The sequence below is a fragment of the Atractosteus spatula genome, chromosome 8 (assembly GCF_055471065.1).
Source record: "Atractosteus spatula isolate fAtrSpa1 chromosome 8, fAtrSpa1.hap1, whole genome shotgun sequence".
Taxonomy (NCBI): domain Eukaryota; kingdom Metazoa; phylum Chordata; class Actinopteri; order Semionotiformes; family Lepisosteidae; genus Atractosteus; species Atractosteus spatula.
In genome coordinates, this window is record NC_142713.1 from 25,411,040 (window position 1) to 25,436,552 (window position 25,513).

Below are 25,513 nucleotides of genomic sequence, written 5' to 3' on the forward strand. Positions count from 1 at the left end.
TCTTATTTTTTACTATAATTTTGAAGCTTTTCCAATAGATAAATCGGATACAAGTTGCACATTTTTTAGCTGTATTTCTCATTTTAGCATAAAAGTGCAATTAGGAATAATTTTGCCTACTTTACACCTACTGATCTCCTACACTGAAATGTGTATTCAGTACTAGCAACTGTGAACTCTACACTTGGAGACATCTTATTAACATCCACACTACATATACAAAACAAGCGCAGGGTAAGTTTCAATAAATAATGACTTTTAATGGCAAAGTAATAATTTAGACAGATACAGTGTGCACATCTGCTAAAAAATATAAGGAAGCTGGTTTACAACCTAGAGGTACAATTTTACTTCCTTTCCTTTCCACGGTGCTCCAGTAAAGAAAAAGAAAAATCAATAATACATCATCCAGTTTACTCTGGTGACACCAAATACTATTTATTAGGGCTTTACAAAGACTACAAAATCTTTCGGATGATTTAAATCACTGTCTCTGTCTATTTACATGATATGTTACATACAAATGTACAAAATATAAAACATTTAAAGACAAATGTTTCACAAAAAACTCTTCAAAGTAGTAAACTCTATGCACTCACTGAGATGTATTGCAAAAAAGTTGGAACATGTCACTTGGTTGATGTACCCACGATGGCCTAGACAGGATTTTTTTTTTTTGGTGAATGGTTTCAGACAACTGACCTTTAAAAATGTTGATACAGGACAGCCAGCAAGGTTTTCAATATATCTGTTTATTCTTGACCTCAATGATAGGTAAGCAAGCAGCTGATTAAAGCTGGCTCTTGAAGTGTAAAGGAGATGAAGCCTTTAGACCTGCTAGTTGAATACAGAAAGAAGGATTGTCCTGAGGGTTTTATTAGCATTAAAACTTTGCCCTTCTGTAATCAGATTTTAAATATGTTCAGTAGGTGGGTTAAGTAGCTGTTAGCACCTGAAAGATTGTTGCTGTTGATTTCAGTTTATTCCCACTTTTTGGTTTCACCTAAAGCAGGTCTACATGGTCTCAATGCCAGTAAAGTATTTGTTCTCAACCTCCTGACAAACTGAGAAAGGAAAATAATTGGACATAAAAGTGTTTCACAATGAATGCTGTTATTCTATGAAAAGTTAAACAAAAGTTTGTCGGTAAGCATTAAAGCTTTTGGGTCAAAAACTGGATAATGCTTTCTAGAGACCTTGTTGATACTTCCTCTAATTAAAAAAATATAAAGTACATACAAATGTACAAACGAGGTCCCATCAATTTGTTGGATCGATCTGTTAATTTGTTATTAACGGATTTCCATTTGAATCAAACCTAATCAATGTTCTATACTGCGTTCTTGTGGAAAGAGAAATCTACCCCTCACAGGTGAGAGACATACAGATCTGAATGTACTGTAGTTTTTTTCCTTTGGAAGATCTAACCTGTTTGGAAGATTCAATATAGGATAATGTCATGTCTGGGGGCTGAGGATCACATTGAGTTTTGAGTAATGGCTTTGTGAAAGACAGTTGTTTTTTGCTTGCTTTAGTATTTGATTTTTCTCTTTGCTGTGTTCAGATTTGTTCTTTTCAGTATTATTGTAACAGACCTATTAAAACCATGCTCAACTTCCCTTAGATTGTTTTCATTTATTAATCTTTATGTTATCAAACTGGCACATGCTTCTATATATTCTGAAGCTCCTGCATAGGCAAACAACCAATTATTACAAGACAACGCACACCTGTTCTAATAGCTTGTAGGTTTGCATTTCTTTTTGTTTTTTATTATACATATTTTTTGCAAAATACAAGAAATCTCAGCAAGTTAAGCATATGTTAACATCAACAGGGCAGAATGTATCTTTGTTTCACTGTGCAAGACTTCTTATTTACAATATTCCCACCCCGATAAACTGTGCAAAACCAACCCGCATTTTATCTTAAAAAAGAAAAATAGAAAATAAAATTTACTCTTCTTCCTCCACCCCCACTCCCCTTACCAGCTGATCTTCCATCAGCTCTTCACTCAGTAAAATTAAATGATTCATGTACACTTAGTTCAAAACAACATGCTGTATTAAACTGTATTAAATCAAAAGCTGTGCTCATGCTGAGTCAAGTGTCCCAGGTCAACTGGGTAAAAAAAACTGATGAGGACAAAAAAAAAGAAACACCCCATCCCTTCAAATGTTTTTTTTCTAAAAAATCTTTAAATGTGTCATGTATAGCCATACTTTGCTCTAAAATAAAAGATAAAACTATAACAAAAATAAAACTGAATGTGGCAGTAGGTGTGATTTGTGGAATAGTTATGCTTCCAAGGGTAGGCAGTCCAAAGCAGTTCATTACTCTAATGTGCCACTCTTTTTAGCTTCTTCTACAAAAATATGAGCAGAAAAGATATGAAGATACTGTATTTCAAAAGACGCACACTTACACAAAAGCGTAAGTATGTGAATGTGCGTAGATCTGTCCTTTCTTACATTATTTCCTCAAGAAATGATTACAATGTTCTGTGGTTCAAAGAATAAACCGCATGTTCTTAGAAATTTGCTAGGAAGTTTAAGGCAGTGAGAAAGCACCATTATCAAATTTGTTCCCTTCTTTAAGGTTCTTGAAAAAAATAGTGAATTCTACAATACAGCCTTTAGCAGCTTTCTGTTGGTATAATGCTATAAATTGGTAAGGAGAGGGGTGAATGACAGGCATACCAGTTCAAAAGAAATAATACAAAACAAAACCTATGATCTTTTTTAGTAAATTACGCAGCAAATGTGGGTGTATACATCACTGTGCACTTGGCAGTTATCATAAGGTACGATTGGCACTTGTCCAGTGTTTCACAGTAGTGGTTGTTTGGAGTCGCACAATGTGCTTGTGCTTGTTGTGAACAAGTTGCATGAATTGTGGAATGGGCGGTGTTGTAAACCGAAGACTGATTTAGTCATGTGACCAGCACCATGTGGCTCAACTGAGGTCAGGGTTGGATCAGAACAGCATGCATGCTGTTTCGATAGCACCTCAGTAAATTAAACAATATTTGCCCTGTAAACGTTTGCAGTTAAAAAAAATACATAATACAAAATAAAATAAAAATTCCAGTTTTCTTAATACTATTTTCTTTGTATGTGCAGCCATCAATTAAAAGCCCCCTCAATTTGGGCTTTTTCCAGTTGAGAAATGGAGGTCTGTCATTCAGCTCCACAAGTATGGAAATGCCTTGAAATTAAATAAACATTGATCTTTCAAACATACTTGACCTTGCTAACAGGATGCTCCTGCCTACCTGCAACCTCCCATTCCCTTTCTGAGGACTTGGAAGTGTTGCATGTTTATTTTTGTGGCAGAGATTTTTGTGGAAACACATTTGACATTTTTTTCTCTCTCTCAGATACTCTTCAGCCAAGCTGGTCACCAGCCTCCTCTAGAGAGTGGATTCCAGCGATGAATCCAATAAGTCATCGTGGTGACTCGTGCTGTCGCTGTCACAGCTTTGAGCACTTGAATAATTGGCAGCCTCTTGCAATCTCATTAGCATGTTCATCTAGAAAGAAAATGAGAGAGAGGAATTTTATGGATCTGTTAAGCTGGGTTATGCAAAAAATACAATTAAATCAATAATTTCTTCATCAGAGGTTGCAGTTAAGGCACTAATTGCATAATTCAACACTTATCATAGACAAATAGTACATACTTTACAGACACTGCTCTGATATAGTAAATATCAGCTCAACAATGTACAAATACCTTCAGAACAGAGAATGTCCGCTTAGCACATCAGACTTACAGTAATTATCTTAATTGTTTGTAGGAATTGCATTTGTAATGTCCTATAGGACTCAGCCGAATACAGCTGAGCAGTTTCTCAATGAGAAGAAGGAGATTTTTTCACCCCTGAAATCACTGAAGGTTTATCAGAGATGTACTGAAATTAAAGATCAGTCATTCAAATGTGTAACGGCAGTTATGTATTGTCCTTTTTTTTTGCAATGCTTTAGGCCCGAGAAGAGTCACTGCTACAATAAAGAATCAAAGTTACTTTGATAAAAATGCTCAAGTGAAAATCTTTCTTCAGAGCTTCAACTGTCTGTCTGAACTCCAACAGTGAAAATACAAGTCTACCATATAACACCAGTTTGTTATTTCTTTAATTAAAACAAAAATCTATATTCTGTGGCTTTGTATGAAGGAATGCTGATCATCAGTCCTTTCAAACAACATGCAGCGATAGGAAATGGTAGGTTTTTTTCAGTCTTACCAGTGGGTCACCTTCAGTGTCACTCTGGGAAACCTGCTTGGAAGAGGCTCCCTCTTTGGCAGAACTATATCCATCATAACCTACATCTTCCGGCCGGAGCTGGAGAAGAGATTGCCAGTCATGCTGTAGAGACGCAGAGCTCCATGGGTAAGTATCTATGACCCATTTGGAAGGGTCCTCCCACGCAGCCCTTTTCCCATACAACTAAAACAGAAAGAAAGATATTTATGACTTTCCATAAACGTGTATCTCACTGATTCAAAGTGAAGCAAAAGGACGACTGGATCTGAGGTTTTGCCACATTTACGTGTGTGTATTTTCTACAGTACATGTAAGGAAACTTTCATACAACTAGAGTTGGACAGTATCTAGCATGCTGGGGCGGCAATTAAACCAATGCAGCTTTCTAAGATTCAAATGATTAGGCGTCTTTTCTATGATTATTTGGTTGTGTTTGAGAATTAAATATTTTTCCTCTGTAAAATTATATATATTTAGAATAGTCTATATAAAAATATCATACAAGGATCAGTGAACAGTCAGTTGGGACTGTGAACATTAATTAGATCCAAAGAGGCTTAAGTGTGGAGCTTTGACAGCATGGTTTGACTAGAAAGGAACATGGAAAGGTTAGTTCCATTATTAGCTCTGGCCATTTCACAATTCTAGAAAGCAGAACTCAAGAGTCTTCTGATTATACTTTGTGTTTATTGTTCAAACAAAGTATGTGCAGTACATACATGTGTACAGCTTGCTCATATTACAACAGTTCCACCTAGAAGCTTAAGGTCTCTACTCTCTACTCTGAGATATCCTCTTGCATGTTGGCTTCATGCAAGAACTTCTACTTTAGATGTGCTGAGGACACAGTGTGTCTGTCCAGTCCTTGTGGTGTCATCAATTCTCTTTCCCAGAGACCAGGTTTAATTCAGCTACCACTTCTTGATTTCCTGCTATTTTCTCAAGCTTCATTTGCTTCCTGTGTCTCTCACCTTTTGCTCGGCAGCCCAACCACAGCCCTCTGACAGATACTCCTACATGCAGAGCTTTCCTTCCAGCTGTTTAGGAGCCTGTGTATTTTTAGATTTCCTCCTCTAAGGTTCTTTCCTTGCTGGGTCTATGGGCAGACTACAGCTCTCCCTCTGAGCTGTTCTTTTATACACTTAGAAATGAGGAACACCTGTGAGTGTGACTGGGATTTCTAAGGGAGATATTTTTTTCTCTCATTTCCCACGTGGATATCTGTGGAGAGTGACTACAGAGCCCTGACTACATGGGGAGGACTAGAGCCCTCAGCTCAAGGCAGAGCTAAAATCCTTTTTGCAGCTACATTGTGACAACATATAGTGGCAATGGCAGGTATAGGAAAGTTCAAGTAGGTAGCTGCGTAAAGCATGCATAGGCTGCAAAGGAACATGTAAAGGTTGATTCCATGCTGAAAAGAGAAGACAAGAAACACAATGTTTTGGCTGCAGAGCCTTCTTCCCGAAGCCACCCAAACACACCCACACGTGACGAAAGCTCGGCGGCTGAAACATTATGTTTCTTTTCTTCTCTTTTCAGCATGGAATAAACCTTTACTTGTTCCTTTGCATTATATTAAACCGGCCTACTCTGGCTTGAACTACATTCCCCAGAAAGGTGTTGGGAATGTCCTGCCACCCTTGGTCACCTGACCTGTTACTAGAAGACAATTGAGCAAGAGAGAGGGGCGTTTTCAACTGAACATTGTCAAACAGCTTCTATATCAGTGGTGTGAAGTGTTATTGCATCAAGCCTACCTGAAGCCCCTCTCTCACAGCCTCCAGAAGGTAAGGTACTAGGGAGTAGTTCCACAGGTCAGTGAACCAAACCCGGGAACCATCTGCATCCATAGGACAGGACAGGAAAAGCCTGGGACCTGCAAAGCAATAACATCAAAGCATAATACTGCGTTATCCTTTTTCAATTATGATTTTTTTTTTAATTCAGAAAGAAACTCACAATAGGCCCAGGCTCCCTCGCGACCTTGTATTGGAGTGGATCGATAAAAGAAATCAACAAAGGGAAATGTCACATTTAAAAACATTGCATGAAAGGTAATATTGTGTTTTAAAGTCTACTTTGTACCAAATATCAGTTTGGAATTTGGAGCTACTGAGTCATTTGTCTAGTTAAAGAACAGCTAGGCTGATCTTAAAGGCAAGATTTCACCAAACTCAGGCCTGGCCATGTCATTACTGTAGCTACTTATAACCAGGGTTCCCCAAGCACTACCAGGGTTGAGTGGGCACGAACTGGTCAGTGTTTGTCCACTTGCCAAGCAACAGCAACCCCTGTGGTGTGTGGGATACTTGTGAGCTTTCAGTAGTATGATCTGGAGCTTCATTCAATGCTAACTCTGCTGTTGGTACTACAGCTTGCAGGGTGAAATATGACATTTTGATAGAAGGTGCTGCTCTAGTTTTCTAGCAGGACATTATGTTGATAACTAACCGATGGTAACATCTGAGGAGCTGTGAGCCTCCAGGAAGCTGTTGAGGTGCTGCCATGTTTTGGGAATCCAGTCAATGATTTTCATGAGGTCATTGCTTCGCATATTCTTATCAATCTCTGTCTCAATGAGCTTTCTGCGAAGGTATCGTCCCAGAAAACCCTTCACTGGTTCTGTGTGATTGGCACATAGCACCCACCTACAAGACAGTATCACAGTTCAATGTAAGATAAACAACAGCATATTAGTTATTATGATGCAGATAAAAGATGCAGATTAAATATTCAAGCCCGTAATGTTATTTATAAATCATAAGCAAGTTATAAGTGAGAAAGTGCTACTGAAATGTTATTGGAGATAATAAATGATTATGTTTTATTTCTCATAATGCAAGACAGCAAGTGATTTTCATTGAAGTACTGTAAACAGCTTTGCTCACAATCATCAAAGGCTAACAATTTGTAAAGTACTTAATTGCATGTTTTATGTAAATATGAAAGCTTTGATGCTCTAAATGTGAGCTAATTAATTTGTGAACTGCATAATAACACAGCACAGAAGCTTTCTCACAAAGCTGGCTCAATTTGTTCCATGTACCTGAAATTGTGGTGAAGCTCTAGGTTTGGTGATGAGGATACTCCCTGGTTCATGGTTCCAATAACATAAGGACTACAATGTAAGAAAAGAGAATTACAGGAGTAATGCAAAAAAAATAGTTACTGTTAATTTAATAACACATATGCACCGTAATTAATAAGAAATAGCAATTGATCTTCAAATATGAAATCAGAATGATTATGAAAACATATCAAATATGAGCAACTTTGAATCTGCATTATAAACTCAGAGCCTATTAAATAACAATGTAAAAATTCAGAGTAATAACATTACATTACAGATTTAAAATAAAAACACTCTCTTTTGTCCCCTGGCAACTAAGAAAAATGGTTCTTGCTCAAGTTCTTCTATGACACTTACCATTTATGATATTTACAATTGAGGAATCCATTGAAAATGTCACTCAGAGAGCCAATATGATGGAGGTTATCAAGTATAACAACTATTGGGAGTTCCGTTTCATTCTCTTCAGAGTTGCACTGTTCGGCAAGGGTAGACAAGTACTGCCGTAACTCCTTAAACAAACCATGCAAAATAATAAATACATTAGGGTCTCAAAACTAATTCGATATAAGTGAATGAAAATGCATCAATACCTAGGCGCTTTTGTTTATATGCATTAATATGTGAACACACAACTGATATGTCATTATAACTAAATATAGCTTTGACACATTATTCCAACTGTCTCAAATCAGACAAATATAATATATATATATAATATGTTATACACAATATACACAAACATAAACATCCTGTAAGTCACTGTTAATAACAATGACTGGAATTCCCCTGGAGGAGAACAGTACAATGATCTAAGGCCTGGAATGGTTTGGTGTGTATGAGGTAGTGAGTGAATACTCCACTAGCTGGATGGCAGCCATCACTGTGAGTAAAAAGAATGTGGTTGTAAAGTTCACACACATAAACGTCTGCTTATAAAATTAGGTGACGCAAAAATCTGCAAATTAAAATAACTGCATTGATCAGTATCATTGAAAATGTGTTTTATCACCTTGCTTGATTTGTGGTCCACATTAAAGCTGGTGACGTTTCCTTCAGTGACATGTCTCCCAGATTTGCAGACTATGTACTCTGCAAGCTTATTGGCTAAGTAAGTCTTTCCAGTGCCACTTGGCCCAGACAGGATGATTCGTCTGTGTTCCATGAGAAGGTTTAGGTATCGCTGCATAATTGTTTTGGGTATCAATGTGTCAAACACCAAACTGTCGATGCTGTTCTCCTTTATACCTAACAAAACAAGCAGTCAAAAGTTGGTGATCATGCAGGCAAAACAAACTTTCAGAAAATTTCAGATGTTCTCCTTACCATGGAAAGTAAAAGAAGAAAGGAAGATTATGTTCTTAAATGGAAAACATTCTGCACAAAAGATCATATGAAAATATGGTTGACTTATTCTTCCAACAGTAAATTCTGTCTTTTGCCCAGAGTTACATCTCTGTAAACCCTGAGGTTTACGGTGTGTCTCCCTTGTTAGGAAAGATGCAAAATGCAATTTCTATAACGTCATTTGATTACCATACTTTCTCAGTTCTTGACTATGCAAGTTTAAATGAACTTAATCAAGAAACCAACAGTTTTACCCAATTTTATTCTCATGCAGGTTTTGACCTTTCTTCACCCTTCTGCATTTTGCACTTCCTGAGTGGCTCCTCCTGCCTTCTCCCTTCTCCCAGCTTTGGTTCTTCTGTGCTATTTAATCTTTGCCGTCTGCCCTGTCTTTCTCACACCTGAAGTAGGCTTCACAGCTGAAACGTTGTGTTTTCTCTCTTCTCTTTTCAGCATGGAATAAACCTATTACTTGTTCCTTTGCAGACTACGCATGCTTGACGCAGCTACCCACCTGAACTACTTCGTTTTACCTACTGTCAACCAATTAGTTTCCCTATATCAAACATTAGAGAGAAATTAAATAAATAAAAGAAAGGAAATAATTCTAGACCTGTGTGTATATATATATATACATGTTATATACTGTAAATAAATCTACCATGACCCAGGAAAGGAAAAAAACCAAAAGAAACAAGGCTGACCCTATCCTTTCATCACCTCCCATGCAAGGTGGGCTGACTGCTGTAAATTTACTGAAGTTAAAGGACCGTGATCACTGACACATGACTGAACTTGAAATAAATAAGTGGACGCCAGAACCGGAATCAATGTAAAATTGGCAGCTCATTCCACAGGGATAGGAGTAATTGTTAGCCAGTGCAGTACATTACAATGGCTGACTGCTCTGAAGTGAAATGAATTAGTACAGAGCAGCCTCACATTTTATCGATCACACCATTATAATTCAGAGTTATGCTCGCTTTGGGTTGAACATTTGTAATAATGCTTGCTTTGCCTACCACAATGGGGTATGTGTGTGAATGAGTGTGTGTCCATTCACCGTATAATACAGGCATCAAAACCTAGAAAGCCTCTGAAATTGTTACGAAAAAGAGTTGTAAAGGCAGATACAAAGGTGCAACTGATACAAAACAGCTTAAGAGAAAAAGGAGGGGATTTTTGAAGGTAGCATAATTCTGTAACTCTCAGAATTAGTAGTGAGTCATCAGATACTGTATGTTAAATTAAATGTTATTAAGAATTACTGTACTTACATATATACAGTAATACATTTCAAAATTAACATAATGTTTTATAAACAAAATGTGGGGAAAACATTTTTAAAAAGTACTCACCTGCAGTGATCTGCATAGTTACTGAGCAAAATAGTACATTAGCTCTTAAAAGCATTTTTCCTATTTGCATATTAATTTAAAACGTAATCCTCGCATAAGTAGTTTGTAACTACAATTGGCTACTTTAAAAAGTAACAAAAAGTACCTTTCCTCAATATTGTTAAGTAAACCTTAATCTGCCTCAAAAAAACAATTTTCTCCATTGTGCTTTTACTTTTAAAAGGAAGCCCTAACTATAACTGAAAGCTTTTTAAAATGAACTTTTTCCAACATGTATGCAATTTACACATTTATATTTACAATCAGAAAGCTACTCATTGATCATAATGGATATGCTAACAATTCCAAAAGGACAAGGTGTTAGGTAGGACACCAGTCCAATGCAGACAAAACAAACACAGGGCCTATTTAGAGACACTAATTAGAACATAATTAATGCAAGAGAGAGGAGGCCTTTTGGTTTATCTAGTTCTGAAGATAAAGCAAAGTTAATCTAATATTTTGTTCAGCTGCTTCTTGAAAGAGTTCACAGTAAAAGAAATGTAGTTATTAACTTTGCAAGTTTTAGAAAGGTGAAAGAAAACTTCAGTACTTGGCAAAAACCTACACTAACACAAGGACTTGCAAATTCTACACAGATAGTGCCCCACTCCAGAATCAAACCCAGGACTCAAGAACTGTGAGGCAGAAAACTAATCAACAGGCCACCTTTCTACTCACTATATATACTCTATATGATGGTTCTGAATTTTTTTCTTAATCAGAATATATTCCTTTTATAAATTATGGATTCACCAGAACTAAGTATTTTTAAACATTATCTTCTTTACTAACATCATTATCTTATTTTGACCTATCGTGCTATTTTTCAGAGTGTGATTAGTATTTACATGTGCATGTATACTCTACACACAGTATGTAAAAATTATTAACCCTTCCATCATTTATTTCTTTATTTAGTAAAAAGAGCTAAATACATATGTAGCAAGTCTGTTATTTATTTGCAGTAAACCAGTAAGATCCTAAACTAACAGAGTATTTTTCAAACTATGTCCAGTTTCCTTTAATCACCACTCCCCTTTTAACAATATTATCAGGATTATTATTTTTCCTTATGATTTTATGATTTACTACTTCCCTCAACTACCCCCACCCAGGAAAATATCTCTTCTAAATCACCCCTACTGTAAAGCTAATGTCTTTGTTGCCTTCTCTCAATTTAATTTGCATGACTATTTACTTAAAGCACTAATATCGGAATTAAATCGACCTGTGGCAATGGGACAAAAAAGCAGCTGGACATCTGATGGTAAAGTACAAGATGGCAAAAAAACATAACTGAACTTGAAACACATGTTTTTCTATATTTAATACGATTGGAATATTCTATATAATATTGAAATATATAAATATTTACAGTAATAATAAAAGATTTACAGATAAAGTATATTTCATAGAATACACAGACTCTGATATGACACCAAGAGAATTAATCTCAATTCCTACAGAAAATACTGTAATACTTAAAGCCAAATTCACCCAGGTTATAGAAGGTTTCAATTCTTTAACGGCCACACAGGAAAAAAGATCTATTTACATGTTGCAACTAATGAATTACCAAAGAATCTGTAGCAGGATCAGGGAATCAGAAGGGGTCTTAACTACTGTACAGCCATTCAACATTTATAGCACAGCAGTTCGGAGGAACATAAAGTCCTAAAGAGATATAAATGAAAGGAGTCAATATTTGGTTTAATGAAGCTATTTGGAACCAATACTGTTTAGATTAGACAGAAAAAAAACCCCAATGTGATGCAGTCAGCAGGGGATTATAGAGCATCATCTGAACCATGAAAAAGCAAATGATGACTTTCTTGATGTTATAGTCTGAGAAAATTATACAAATTAACTGTATAATTTCACTCCTTGTCCTGTTTTACAGCCTTCTTGCTCATTCCTGTTTTGCAAAGCCATCACAAAGACAAATGCAAATGGGGAGGAAAAGCAGTGTGGTTGCACTTTACACCTACTGAACATGTCAGCTGGGATTTATTACACAGATACATGAAATCTAATAATATGACCAGCCCATACAGTAGCAACAGACCTTTCACTGGAAATGAACAATATTCCAAAATTACATACAGGGGTATCTCTGAAAATTCCTATTGTTCTAACATTTTTGTAACACATTACTAGCATACAAATGAAATGTGAGACAAAAAAAACATTGAAAAAGCTCTATAAAGGGTGCAAAGCCTTAAACGTAATCTTTATGTTCCTTTCACATTAGCTCTGTTTATGTCCTCTATTGGCATGTTAACTACTGTGTCAAGTGCACATGCTCCCATGGAGGAAACTGAAAAGACCTCAGGTTAAATCCATACTCTGACACAAACAATTTCAAATTTCGTATCTATTACCATCCAGGATCAGCCTTGTCTCTCGTCTCAGTACTGACCAAGTCCAGCTTGCTGAGCTTCTGAGATCTGACAAGATCAGGTTACAAGGTGATGATGCTGCAGTCATCTAGAGTATGTACTGGATGTGTAAGCTCTACATTATTAAGGAAACTAATCAAGAAACAAATACATGATGATTTTCTTTCACTTGTTTTAAATTGTTTTTTTCTTGTTTTATAATGATGTAAACAATAAATACCATTATGAATGTGTAACAATATATAGTGTATGAACAGTATATTACGTTTTTTTCAAAGCAATTAGTCTAACTCTGTATATGAATAGATGTGTGTTGTTTCTATAGATGTTCTAGTTTATCAGTGTTCCTTATATGGAACAATTTCCACTGAATATCTTCTAGCTTTATATTTTATACAGTATATTAATTTAAGCGTATGCCCAGTTTTGGGAAAATCAGAAATAATTTAGTTGAGAGCTGACAAGGGAATTGACTCATATATACACACATACTGTTCAAAATCACACATCAGCTGTCAGGTACAGGACAATTATAGCAATATGTTCCCACTTCTAAATTTGTGTGAACATGCTGTTTAAAAAGGGTGAGAAAGGTTTGAGAGAGGGTGGTGGAGAAAAGATGCTAATGAAAGCAAACTATTAATGAGAATGGAAAGTAAAATACCTTCTATAAAGACTAATGGAATGTGATGTTAAACAGAATTTGCTATAGACATGAAAATATATATTTAAGGTTTTCAGTGTGTTAAAGCTACATACAGTATGCAGAGGATAGGTTATTCATTTAACACAAAATCTGCCACATGCTATACTTCTAGTTAAATTATTTAAAGTCAAATTTTATTATCACCCATTGATACCTCTTTGATATGGATTATTTTTGCAGAGAAATGTACCCTTTTCAAATAATTTTTTTACATTAATGTTTCTGTTTTCTTAACAGAAATCATGTTTACTAGTGTCTGAGAATCTTTACAGCTCTGAAAAATGACTGTAATTAAGAATTAGATTTAAGATTAAGCACAACCCAAATCCACACAAAACCTTGATATTGCATAAACCAAAGCTGCTAGGGTACAATTCAAGTGCTGGAAACTGAAATTAGGCTCCAGCTGTACAGTAGGGCAGCTTCAGTTAAGTGTCCCTGACATCGATTAACAAGATAAAAGACCTACTTTTATGAGCTTTGTGATACATTCTGATGCCTTTTAATATGTTATATTGTTCGGGCATGGGTTACAGTACACCTTACTTCAATATTGCTTTTTTTCTTTTGTAAATATACAGTATTAGCACTTTGAATTTATCTTTTTCACAATGATAATAGATAGAAAATCCTACCTTTGAGGCTCACAGTGATAACATTATTGTCTCCAACTAGGTATCCACAAGGCAGCAATTCAGGCACTTCTGAAGCATGGGCCCTGACCACATCTCCCATTCTGTAGCTCACAATACTGTCCGAGTTTAAGCCAAGGCTTGTGACAGGGTCTATGCGGAATATGTACTCCTATTTAATGAAACCAACAAGACACACACAACGGTTAGTACTGAATCCGTGCAGGAACTGTGAAGTTTGAGTAGAGAGTTTAGTTGCAAGTTACGTAAGTTCTTTTGGAACTGTATGACAACTAGAATGTATTACAAACTACCGGAAAGCAAAATATACTTCTTACGCTGAACTGGAAAACAAGACATTTTAAGAGGCGCAGTGAATTTACTGTACCTTGAATAACCGCCGGATGACTCCATCTAGCACATCCCATTTTGTCTTTCCACTAACACCGATGGATCCTATGAGATATTCCTGACATTTCACACCCTGTTATGAAACAAAATATATTATCTGCATCTTCGTGAATTAAAGCTTGTAGTATTTAAAACAACAATCCAGCACCCCCACAAAAAAAAATTGCTGTTGTAAACTAGCAATATTTTTGTATCCCTGAAAGAGGATGACTGATTTAACAGTTACTTAATCTGATTTATCACTAGTTTATCATAGTTTCACATTTAGAACTCTGTCTTCATATATTGTAGGTGTTAAAAGCAGCAGAACACTTTATTAATGACCAGCTTTACAGTTGTCACATACAGTAGATAGCTGATTTTAACCACTATCTCCAGCACACCTGGAGGGTGGACACACCACCAGAAATGAGTCCTAAACCTAATTTGAGAAAAGCCACAGTGTCCGCTGATGTATTGAGTAGGTAAGAGAGTGCAATTACTACAATAGGCTCTTTGCGCTCCATAAAATGCTTTTAAAACTGTCTAGAAATGTAGAAGGTCCATTTGTCATGTAATGTTATTATTAATTCAGTCACCTTTGTTTGGTTTGATCCGTCACTGAATGTAACCACAATTCTAACACTGCGGCCTTCTTTTCTCAAGGTTCCTTCATATCCATCATCCAGCAAAATATCTGTAAAAACAAAGGCAACTTGCATTGTGTTTAAAAAGAACATTTGGCATAACTGTTTACAAGCTTACAAAAACAAAATATTTCTCCTTTTCAAATTCCACTCACTCCACACAAATAGAAATCCATGATTGATAATGTTAATTAATTAATGAGGTTGAAGACATGACATACAGTACAAGGGTGAGACTTCAGGTTGTCTAATGGAAACCAAAAAACACAGGAGAGTTCACAGGAATATTTTAAACATTAAAATGTAAACAATATTGAACAAATGTTGATTGTATTAAGTCACGCTTGACAGAATAATTATAATATTCTATATTTTAAATGTTCTGACTTTTGGAAAATAATTCTCAGGGTGGAAGCTCAGTTTAGAAATTCCATGTGTTCTAGTAACTTCCTCTATGCATTGTCTCTCTACTGAGGCGATAACAGGATAGTTATTCTGCTAGCATAGTTATTTTCCATCTCATTACTGAGCTGTTTACATTCTGCCATCATTAAAACAGCTGGGCCCTTGGAGAACCGAGCACTTTCTAATTTAATTACAACAGAAGTACTGAGAAGAATGTATTTTACACTTGGGCTGTCACCTTAGGAAGAGACATTATGTGAGCATACTTTAAAATCGATTCCATTATTCATAAAAAACTGTATTCAGTTTTTATATTTCAGGTTTTATCCCACACATTCCTTACATGAACTATTCACATTTGATCATTTTACGAGTTATTTATGCTTCATATCTCATAATAATATAATGTGCTGTGTGTAAAAATTTACAGGTACTGTATGCTTGCCTTATTGTAGAGCATGTTTTTTTATAGGTAACTGTGCTATTGAAACTGATTTTCCTTGATTTTATTTTCAAATAAAGAAAAACAATAAACGATATAAATATAAATATAAGTATATATTCTGTTTGAATTGTCATAACTTAAGTTGCATACTTTATTTCCATCATGAGATATTACTATTTTTGTTCTGTCTGAATTGGCATAACAACTTACTGTAAGGTTTTATGTCAATCAGGAATCCAGAATGAGAATCTTTCCTACATTTACAGAATTACTTTTTCACCCTGCCCTTGACAGTAAGGCAAAGGCGAAAATGTACAGTATGAAGGCTACACCAGTGCAACTTGTAGACAGTGGTACTTTTAAAAGACACAGGTGGCGTTCAATTCAGAGATAATATTACTGTACTGTATATCATAACTAGCAGTCTGTTTAAAGATTTTTTAAAGACTTACAGTACACATTACGTTCCAGTCATTGTGAAATTAAACTTATAATCAAATAGTTGGGTGAACTATGCTGCTCTCAAGGTTATATTGTCGAATTACTACTAATGTATGATCTAATGTTATTAGAATATTAATGTAGGTGAGATGAAAGTGATTACCTTTAAAGTACATACATGCAGCACACCAGAGTATGTATTTACCTGACATGATAGTGTCGGTGATGTTGAGGTTGTTGAGGGACAGTCCCAGTGACTGCCGGGACGAGGAAGAGGAGGATGTGCTTGAGGTTTCAGAGGGCGGGCGTCCTGTCTTTGCGGGTGCAGCTGCTGGAGTTGTGCTTCCAGTCGATTTCAGCCGGTCATTTTCAGCTTTCAGTAGTTCAATTTCATTCTGCGAAGCGCGGGACATGATAGTGTCAATGGGCAGCATGGTTCCGTGGTAGCTAGAGCTGCTGTCTCACAGCTCCAGGATCCTCGGAACAGTTCTGCACTAGCGAATATTGCTTGTGTGGAATTTGCATGCTCTCCCCATATTTACATTTGTATTTAATGGATGCCCTGGTTTCTTTCTATGTAACCCCCAAAGACATACCGGTTAAATTTGCTTGGTTATTTTTTCCTTTTAGAATTCGTTCATTTCCAGATATTGAAGGGCTTCAACGAGATTTCATACATGGGTGGGGGGATTGTTTAGAGTACAAACAGTACCAGTTATGGGACTACATAAAAATATAACCTGATGACTTCAGTGGGCAAATGGCCCCACTCATCTGTGGCATTTCTTATGTACTGTTACACACAGAGAAAAATAACCTTGACCACTTAGCCTAATGGTTTGGAAAACAATTCTTTAGGTGAATGAAATGGATTGAGATTAGTTTTAAAGAGCCTGATGCAAGAAAAGAGCTTTTACATTTTTTTTGAAACATCAAGGAGGATTTGATCATAAATGTTTATGTGGCCTTCTCTTTGACAAATAGGAGAAAAAACGTTTACAAATTTCTTTTTACTATTTACATTAGTGTGAGGTTGAGGTATGAATATTATTTTATTATTGGCATTAGTTGTTGAAGGATTGGTTTTAGCTTTTTGTAACAATTTTTGCTGGAATCCATAAAACCACACTCGTGAAGCCCTCCAAGTCACACTGACCTTAAATTTTTAAACAAAACTAATACATTTATGTGTAGTTCATGTGTATTTGTCAGTTGACAGTGTTGAATGTGACCAGTAACCCCCATTGTAAACGTCCTTTCCATTTGGAATTTAAGAAGCAACACACATTTTCTTTATTAAAGTCTCTCTATTGCTAGCAAAGTGTCTTTAGTTGACAAAAGGCTTTGTCTTGCTGTGGTTTGCATTTTCTGAGTTTGTATTTTGTTGCATTACTGTATTTGCAACAAACATGAACTGCCCTTTCAGCTCCACAACCACCTTTACAAAAGTATAACAGACACTGCTTGCAGTTTATTATCTCCCAGAGGTTGTAGAGGTCTTGGCAACTAACTTCAGTGAAAATGTTAAGTCTTCAACTTCAACTGTAGCTCCAATCAGATAAATATTTGAATATCAGCAAGAATGTTTCCGAATGCTCAATTTTTATTTAGGTTTTAAAAATATTGTGATTTCCTGCAAACACTATTTGAAATTGAACATATTTGCCAACACGTGAAGCAAATAGAGTCTCTGCTGTAATTAGCTTCACAAGTTGGTATGCTATGTTATCTCCATAAACATTGGTCTGGAGTGGGGACGCTTGGGAATAAATATAAACCTATAGGAGACAAAACAAGCCCTTTTACATTACGTACAAATTGGTAATATGTAAGAGTTTTGGCTGTTGATAAACAGCTCACTCACTCTATCTCCCTCTGTGAAATATTTCCTTCTAAGTATGTCCTTTTTCATTCTCCCTCAACTGGAAATAGGATCTTGGTGATATTAACAGTCGCTGACAGCTAAATAAGCAAAAGCCTGGGTTCTCTGTTAAATCCTCAGTGGTGCCAAGTGATTACTATGCTTGCACAGTTCAAATAGAAACTGGGGATCAGCACAGCCCTGCACTAGCCAGCTATGACCTCTCAGTCACCCTGCTTCAGACCACAAAGCATTTGCTTATTCCTGCAAAATCCCTGCACATCACATTAGTTCCATATCAAGGTAATATAATAACAGACTGTCTTACAGTCAGTCAGAAAGTTCCTCCATCCTAGACACTGTTGATCAGTGCTCAATCACCCATTCAGCTGGTAAAATAAGCTTTCAATACTGCTGCTGTTATGCCATTTGGTACAAACTTTACACAAACACATAATATGAGTTTTTTTCTTGCCTTTAGAGCAAAAAGTAAAAGCTACCTCTTAATTTTCTGTTTTCTCTTGTGCAATACATCCCTTTGGTAGGGTTTTGATTTACTTTGATAAGACTTAGCCCACTCACACAAAAGCATGTGACTTCCTTGGGATTTTGAAATAATAGCATTTTGTTCATAGCACATGATGTTTTCTTTTGTTTTCTGCAATTCTTTTATCACTAAACATTTTTAAGACTCCTGAAAGACTGGAAAGCCGTTCTTTACAAAGTCTGTTAAAGAGCCTGTTGTGCAATCTTAAAGGAGAAAATAGCCACATAGCCACCTGATTTCATAATTTTAAAACACCTTTCACATCTTATAAATGTGATGTTAACTGCCAACACCAGAATACCAGCTATACTACCATTAATTTGGTATTTAGTGTGTAATCATAGAGTCTTCTGTCAATTCTAAAACGTGCACATTCATTTATGTTAATAGAGAATTTGTGTGCACATACAGTATTCAGTACTCATACTGTATGTGTAGTATATTAATATCTCCAATATTATCTATATTATATATGAATTAACTGAAACAACAGCACATAGAGGCATTCATTCTTTTTTACATTGTAAGAAAACCTTTGCTAAAAGTGTTTCCAAAAATTATGCTCTTAAAAAGCAGAGCTTTGGAAAGCCACAGATTACTTATCTTCTTACATTTATCATGTGATTAAAAAAACTTCTGTTCATGGCATTTGGAATTAAGTACTTTAATCAAGACATTTAAACATCCAAACAGTTTTATATTGTACTGGTAGAGACAGACATACTGTATTTTACCTACATATTTATCTATTTGATGTTTCTGTCCTGCCCTTATAAAAAGACTATTTTGCACAGGTACAGTAGGTACTGTATTCAGTTTGTTACCAGGGCTTTTCTATTAGTAAGGTGAAGGTGAGTGGGAGGCCTTGGGGCAGGACAAGTTTGTAATGGAGTGGCTAAAAACAATCTTGTTGTTTTTTTTTACCAGTGGTTGCATCTAGTTTCAAGACAAAAGTAGAGATGACCAAAGGTTTTCCTAAGGATGTGAGTCACCTCATTTTTTATTAAGAAGCAATTTACCACTATACTTTACTGAGTTTTAACCTTCAGTTTGGGATGTTTTAAATGTCTTTGTCATAAAACACTGAATGAATACAGTAAAAATAATACAAGTTAATTTCTTGTTATGTTTTAAACTCTTACTGGCAAGCTATGAAAGAGAACTTGAAAATAATCATAGTGAGTGTTTTCCATTCTTATGTTTTAAGATATGTCGCAATAAAATAATGTTCTTTGAAAGAACACCATTTTTAGAATCATGTTTAAATGTCATACATGTATTTACACCTGCAGGAAATGTTGTTGAAAGAGACTGGTATGAAACACTATGTCTGAAACTGAACATCACAATTAGACATGGTTAAAACAAAATTCATTCACTGAAAGCAACTGTCAAGATACTGTACAACACAGTTAACATAATAATGATGCTGTACATACAACTCTATACCTACTATAAGTCTTCCATTGCAAGGTACAGTGAGATCGTTTCAACACCTATACAAACCTGCATTCTGTTCATGGCTTCCCGGATTTGGTCAAGATGGTGAGCTGAGCTGAGGGCCTCCAGCCGAATATCCGTCAGTTTGAGTTCCTTCTCCCGCAGCTCGTTCTTCAGCTGAAGGATGATCTCTGCCTCTGCTTCTGTACACTCGCATAGCCTGCAAGAGAAGCACAATTAAAACACAGCCCCCAGCTTCAGCGGAGGAGACGAGATTCCTTCTCATACCAACAGAGTAAATTTAGAACACAGGGCTGATGTCTTCAAATCCACACCAAAGGGTCCCTACAATACCATCAAATTTAAAAACAAGGAGTAAAAAAAGATTTAAAAAGATCATTAGGGACTTGCCAGCTACAGTATTTCACAAGTTTAAAAATGATTTGGCTTCAATCTTACCTAACCTACAAGTACATGCTACCTTTGAAATCAACTTGACATTTGTGCTGTCTCTGTGCTGTCTTAGTCATCTTAGTCAAATAACATTAGGTCTTATTGACATTACAGTTTGCTCTCACATAATTTAATACCTAAATACATTCACCTCATATCTATTCTAAAGTATTATAGTATGACTTTAGGCATTTAAACAATCTTTACCACAGCATAAAATACTGAACTAAAGAAAATTTACATTTAGTTTTCAGCCATACAGAATCTTACCTGCAAAACTTAGAGCTTGGAATTATCAAAATCCTAATACGTTATCATCCACTCCATATAATTTCAAAGCACACATTCTAATTTCTAAAATTTAAATACATTTATGTCTCCTTTTGGAGAAAGTACTGTAGCAGTGCTTTTAATTCAATAAATGTTATTTGGTTAATGACATTACATACATGGTTGACCCCCAGGTGTACAGAAAGCTAGAGTATAGTATATAGTCTTGTATATGATTTTACATGGAAGGGGTGCCAAAGCAGTTTAACTCTCACTTTGACCTAAATACTAATCCAATATCCTACTATGATGGTTTCCTGGAGTGCAAACGTCTGTTATTTCACCTTTTTCAGTACCTAGAGGTGTAGCTATTACAGATCTCAGCAGCACTGCCGGCCCATGGGACATACAGTAGCACCATGCCCTAGCAATGGGTATTGTTCACCAAAAGAGAACCAAGCCCTCTCCTTCAATGTCAGCTCGGAGGTGGAAGAACAACCTGTTGGAAATTAACTAACAAGATCTAGAAAAGCCAAACAGTAAACAAACTATTGCTTTTACTCTGGACCCACCCAGTCCAAAATCTGTGATTCTGCCCCCTCAAACTTTAAAAGTCTGTGGATCAACCTTTTTAAACCTACATGACAAAAGGTCATCATGACAGGGGGCTCAAGTCATGAAGGCAGGTTGTGGAATGACGAACGACCTCTGTAGTCTGTGCTCTTCATACAATAATGAGGGGGCACAGAGGCTGCTCAACTTTAGAGTTAGGAGGGACAGAAAAGTTCCTTTATTTGGGAGTTGAGAGTCACAGAGGTTCCAAGGGTTTGCGTGCCTTTCAATCTTTTCTTCCTCCAGAGGGAGGAAAATCTCTCACAGGCTGACAAGACTCATGGGAGTGGAATCATAGACAAGAGCAGAAATTAATAGGGGGAAGCACTGCTGTTGTCCTTTCCTTTTGTTTCCAGGAAGAAACTTCATCTTTCTTGACTTTCTTATTGTGTTCAAATATTATGGCTATTTCTTGGTTTTGATTAAAAGGATTCTATAGTATTAAAAAAAAACAGAAGACATGCTGTGACAATTTAACTAATATTGTCTGAGAAGAAGTGGTGGGAAATTTGATTAGAAGCACATACAGATTCAGCAGAAACTGAGGTGTTGTTGTAGATGGGTGTTTCCATGAATTCTTCAGTGACAGAAAATGTTTCAAATCTTTTCTTACACTTGATGAATATTTATGTTTTAAAAAACAGACAAAGAACAGAAAAAACATCAAGGCACTCCACACTAAATCAACAAAGCATGCAGCACACCATCCTTTACCGAGATCTGTGCTTGTAGATCACATGGCCATTTTGCCTTTTCTTTGGTATCCAAATGGGGGATGACTTGCTAGCACAATCACACTTGCTATAAACAGATGCATAGAAATGAGGAATAAAGCATATGGTACAGATTTAAACAAAAAAAAACAAAGAATCAGAAAAAGTGAAACAAAATTAGAACTGAGAAACAGCTGAAAGGAAAATGGAAACAGTGGAAACCCATCCATAACTTCACGTTTTCCATGTATTTCACTAAGGAGTATATTAATATAGAACCCGTTTTTGGGAGTGAGGTTCAAAAGACATCAATACTATAAATCAAGGGTGACTGAACATTCAATGAAGAAAAGACAGTTGTGATCTACACTGAAATTTGGCAACACTACAATTTGCTATCTGGAACACACTACGTTTGCTATTTTCCTTGAAAACCCTTTAATTTACTAAAAATAAGTACTGTAGTCCATTAAAACATTCTTAAAAAACAATTCTGGGAAAAACATTTCAAGACTTCAAGACAAAGTACGAACTCTACAAAGCCTTCTGTGTTGCATGTAAAGATAACAATATGGAAATACAATATTCTTAACAGTTAGCCACGTCCCATTTTCAGAAATGCTCCTATAATCGTGTTTAGGTTTGATCAGGTCTTACAGCTATCACAACCAGAACTCAGTGAACACATAACTGAAGTCTAGAGCACAACGTCAAGGAAGAGCTGAACAAGCCCTGCATATTTGCAACACATATTATAATACCAGATATACCATGTCAGCTACTGTACATGCACATATTCAGTGACGGAACCTACTCAGATGCCGACTGGGACGGTTTCATGGAAGAAGTGCTTGTCTGTTTTGTGGTGTGAGGAAGCTTGGGGGAGGAAGGCAGGGAAGAGTCTGTGAGTTCTTCTATATCAGAATGTGGAGATGGTGGCTTGGCTGACTTCTTCTTACTGAATGCCTGCTTGAAGGAGCTTCTTAGCTGTAAGAGAAATATCAATTGCAGTTAGCTCTTGAGATACACATGACCAGTAATATAGTCCCTTAAGGGTTAGTCAGTTCATTACCATTATCTGAAATTCAGCCTCAGGTCAGTAAAAGGGAAGCAAAGCATCTCATAAGGAGACTTGGGAGCAGATTCAATCTAGGCCAGTGTAATCCCACTGGTAAAGTAATTCTAGCGAAGCAAAACTGCAAAGGGCAAAACAAAGAGGTTTTGAAGAAAATTGATAAAGATTTAAAAACACATTTAGCTTTTATTTTTTCGCGTTTAAAACAACTACAAACATCTTTGTTTTGGTTTACAAAAACAGATCTGCTTTGCACTGGATGTATGAGGATACTACAGTATTGAATCTGCTCACGGGGGGTTCAGTTAAAGCTCAGCATTCCATTATAAAACCACCACAACAACAACAACAACAACAACAAAACAATTTGGAAGAAATATAAAGACTGATGCACTATTTTATATTCATGCGTGAAAATTTTAAGTCTTTTAGAAAGTTTGATGTTACTTTGAATGGAAGCTACTTTTCGAATACACATTTGAAAAAAGAACAAAACAAAATACTCAGCTTATTATAAAACTAATTTTTTAAAAGCTTGTAACATACAGGGAGGGGGGATTTGCATTCTCGGTTTGGCGAGGCTCATGGAAGAGTGAGATGAAAGTACTTGAAAGTGAATATGACAATTCTTTCACTGAGCAGCTCAAACGTTGCTACATTTTACCCTGACCTCGAATTAACAAAGCTCCCTCAGGATAATTTAGGAATAAATATCTAGAATGCCTTAATCTTTTCCTGCATTCACCATTTCCTAAATGAAGGTATGACACATATCAACATTTTGCTGCTGATTTCATATTCTTCCCTGTCTCTCTACAATTCAATTGCATTTACATATGTACTTGATGACATTTTTATTCCACTCGAGGTCATTTTCTGTATGTCTCATATTTGAATGTTACTTACAGTAAGAGACTAAAGGTTCCATTATTTTAGGTGCACTGAATGATGAACACTTTTTTTGGATGAGGCCGTACTTTATTTTATTTTTTTTTACACTGTAAACAAATACATTGAAATGGCATTTCAAGATATTTGCTGTCGCAGCAATATCTCAGCGTTCAGGTACTTTCAGTCCAGGGCCTTTTTAAATACAAACTATGAATTAGGTGCCAATCAGTTTTAAATAGAAGGAGGGCCGTTGCCATGCAAACATTTGTCCACTGCTATCAGCGCTGAGGGCATGGGGATCTCCCACAGCAGTCAGACTGACAGGACTTTTAAACACTACTGACCTGGGCAGGAATGGAATCGGCAACCTAGAGGTAAAACACACTCACTATTACAATGCTGTTCTGGTACAGGCTGTCTACAAACAGGAACCCCTGTATATGTGACAGCCCCAGACCATTACAGCTTTGGATGGCATTTTCATATGACTACACTTAACCTTAAAAGTGAATTCTTCTAGCTTTTTTCAAAGTATGGGAATTGCGCCGCTCCCTTGGCAACACTCTTCCTCTAAGGCACAAACATTTACCAACATTTCCAACACACTGGATTCCGTTTCTCATCACTTGGTTTACAGGTTCAAATGTAAATTGGCAGCTGTGTGTACAGCAGGAGGCAATCTGCATCTGTTTCTCTCTCATTGTGTCGTCCTTATCTATATGGGGGGACTGGAGAAATTAAGGTTCATTCATAATTGCATGATAGTGTCGCTTTGCACTGATAAGCTCTATAAAAAACATCCAGTGCTGTAATTGCTGTAACAGCACTATAATTCCAATGGTAATCTAATTGATTTTGGCTTTGTGCATTACATGATGATCATAATGTCCTGTACAGTATAACCTTTGAAAAGTATATGGCATCCATTACCACCAAAAGCAAGCAATGCCAGTAAAATTTGTCCTAGTGATCCTGAGGAACAGTGAAATCTTATACCATGCATGTCAGATTCTTAACAAAGGGTTGTTAGCAGGGTGGCAGTCAAGATAATATGGAATACATAAAACATTAAAATGAATAATGATAAATGATAGATTATTTGAAAATACAAAAACAACCTAATAATACTGTAGCATTTCTATACTGATAGCCTCCATATACATGTCATTTTGTTGAGAACAACCCAAGAAACTGAAAACTGCTAAACCCAACAAGCTGTGTGCATTTTAGAACTATTTTAATATTGGCTTTTGATATTTGATTTGATTTTGATATTTTAATATTGGCTCACGGTATACCTTCAGACACAGATGTCTATTACAACACTTTCTCCATTTTACACCTGCTTTCACTAATTGAGTGCTGGCTATAGTGAATTAAGACAAATTCTGCAGCCCGGTAACCTGCTATCATTAAATTTATGTGCATTTTTCTTAGATTTGTAGTTCTGATTTAAATTTGTCCTGATAGGTATTAATGGACCAATTCTTATATTTCAA

At 36.1% G+C, this 25,513-nt stretch overlaps 1 protein-coding gene across 3 annotated transcripts in view; it reads right to left on the reverse strand.

Moving 5' to 3' along the window:
- Positions 1 to 419: 419 nt before the first annotated feature.
- The window catches only part of nav3 (neuron navigator 3), a 205,588-nt gene continuing 180,494 nt past the window's right edge, over positions 420 to 25,513 (reverse strand). For 2 of the 3 annotated variants that reach the window (XM_088923320.1, XM_088923318.1), the window contains 14 exons: positions 24,359 to 24,382; positions 22,863 to 23,035; positions 20,067 to 20,220; positions 16,358 to 16,547; positions 14,814 to 14,911; positions 14,213 to 14,308; positions 13,828 to 13,996; positions 8,353 to 8,588; positions 7,698 to 7,852; positions 7,317 to 7,388; positions 6,722 to 6,918; positions 6,028 to 6,146; positions 4,247 to 4,450; positions 420 to 3,532 (listed from right to left, as the gene is read on the reverse strand). In XM_088923320.1, coding sequence (XP_088779446.1) covers positions 3,413 to 3,532; positions 4,247 to 4,450; positions 6,028 to 6,146; positions 6,722 to 6,918; positions 7,317 to 7,388; positions 7,698 to 7,852; positions 8,353 to 8,588; positions 13,828 to 13,996; positions 14,213 to 14,308; positions 14,814 to 14,911; positions 16,358 to 16,547; positions 20,067 to 20,220; positions 22,863 to 23,035; positions 24,359 to 24,382 — 2,007 coding nt within the window. In that variant the 3' untranslated portion in view covers positions 420 to 3,412. The remainder of the gene's footprint in view (positions 3,533 to 4,246; positions 4,451 to 6,027; positions 6,147 to 6,721; positions 6,919 to 7,316; positions 7,389 to 7,697; positions 7,853 to 8,352; positions 8,589 to 13,827; positions 13,997 to 14,212; positions 14,309 to 14,813; positions 14,912 to 16,357; positions 16,548 to 20,066; positions 20,221 to 22,862; positions 23,036 to 24,358; positions 24,383 to 25,513) is intronic. The other variant, XM_088923319.1, reaches the window with a different exon arrangement.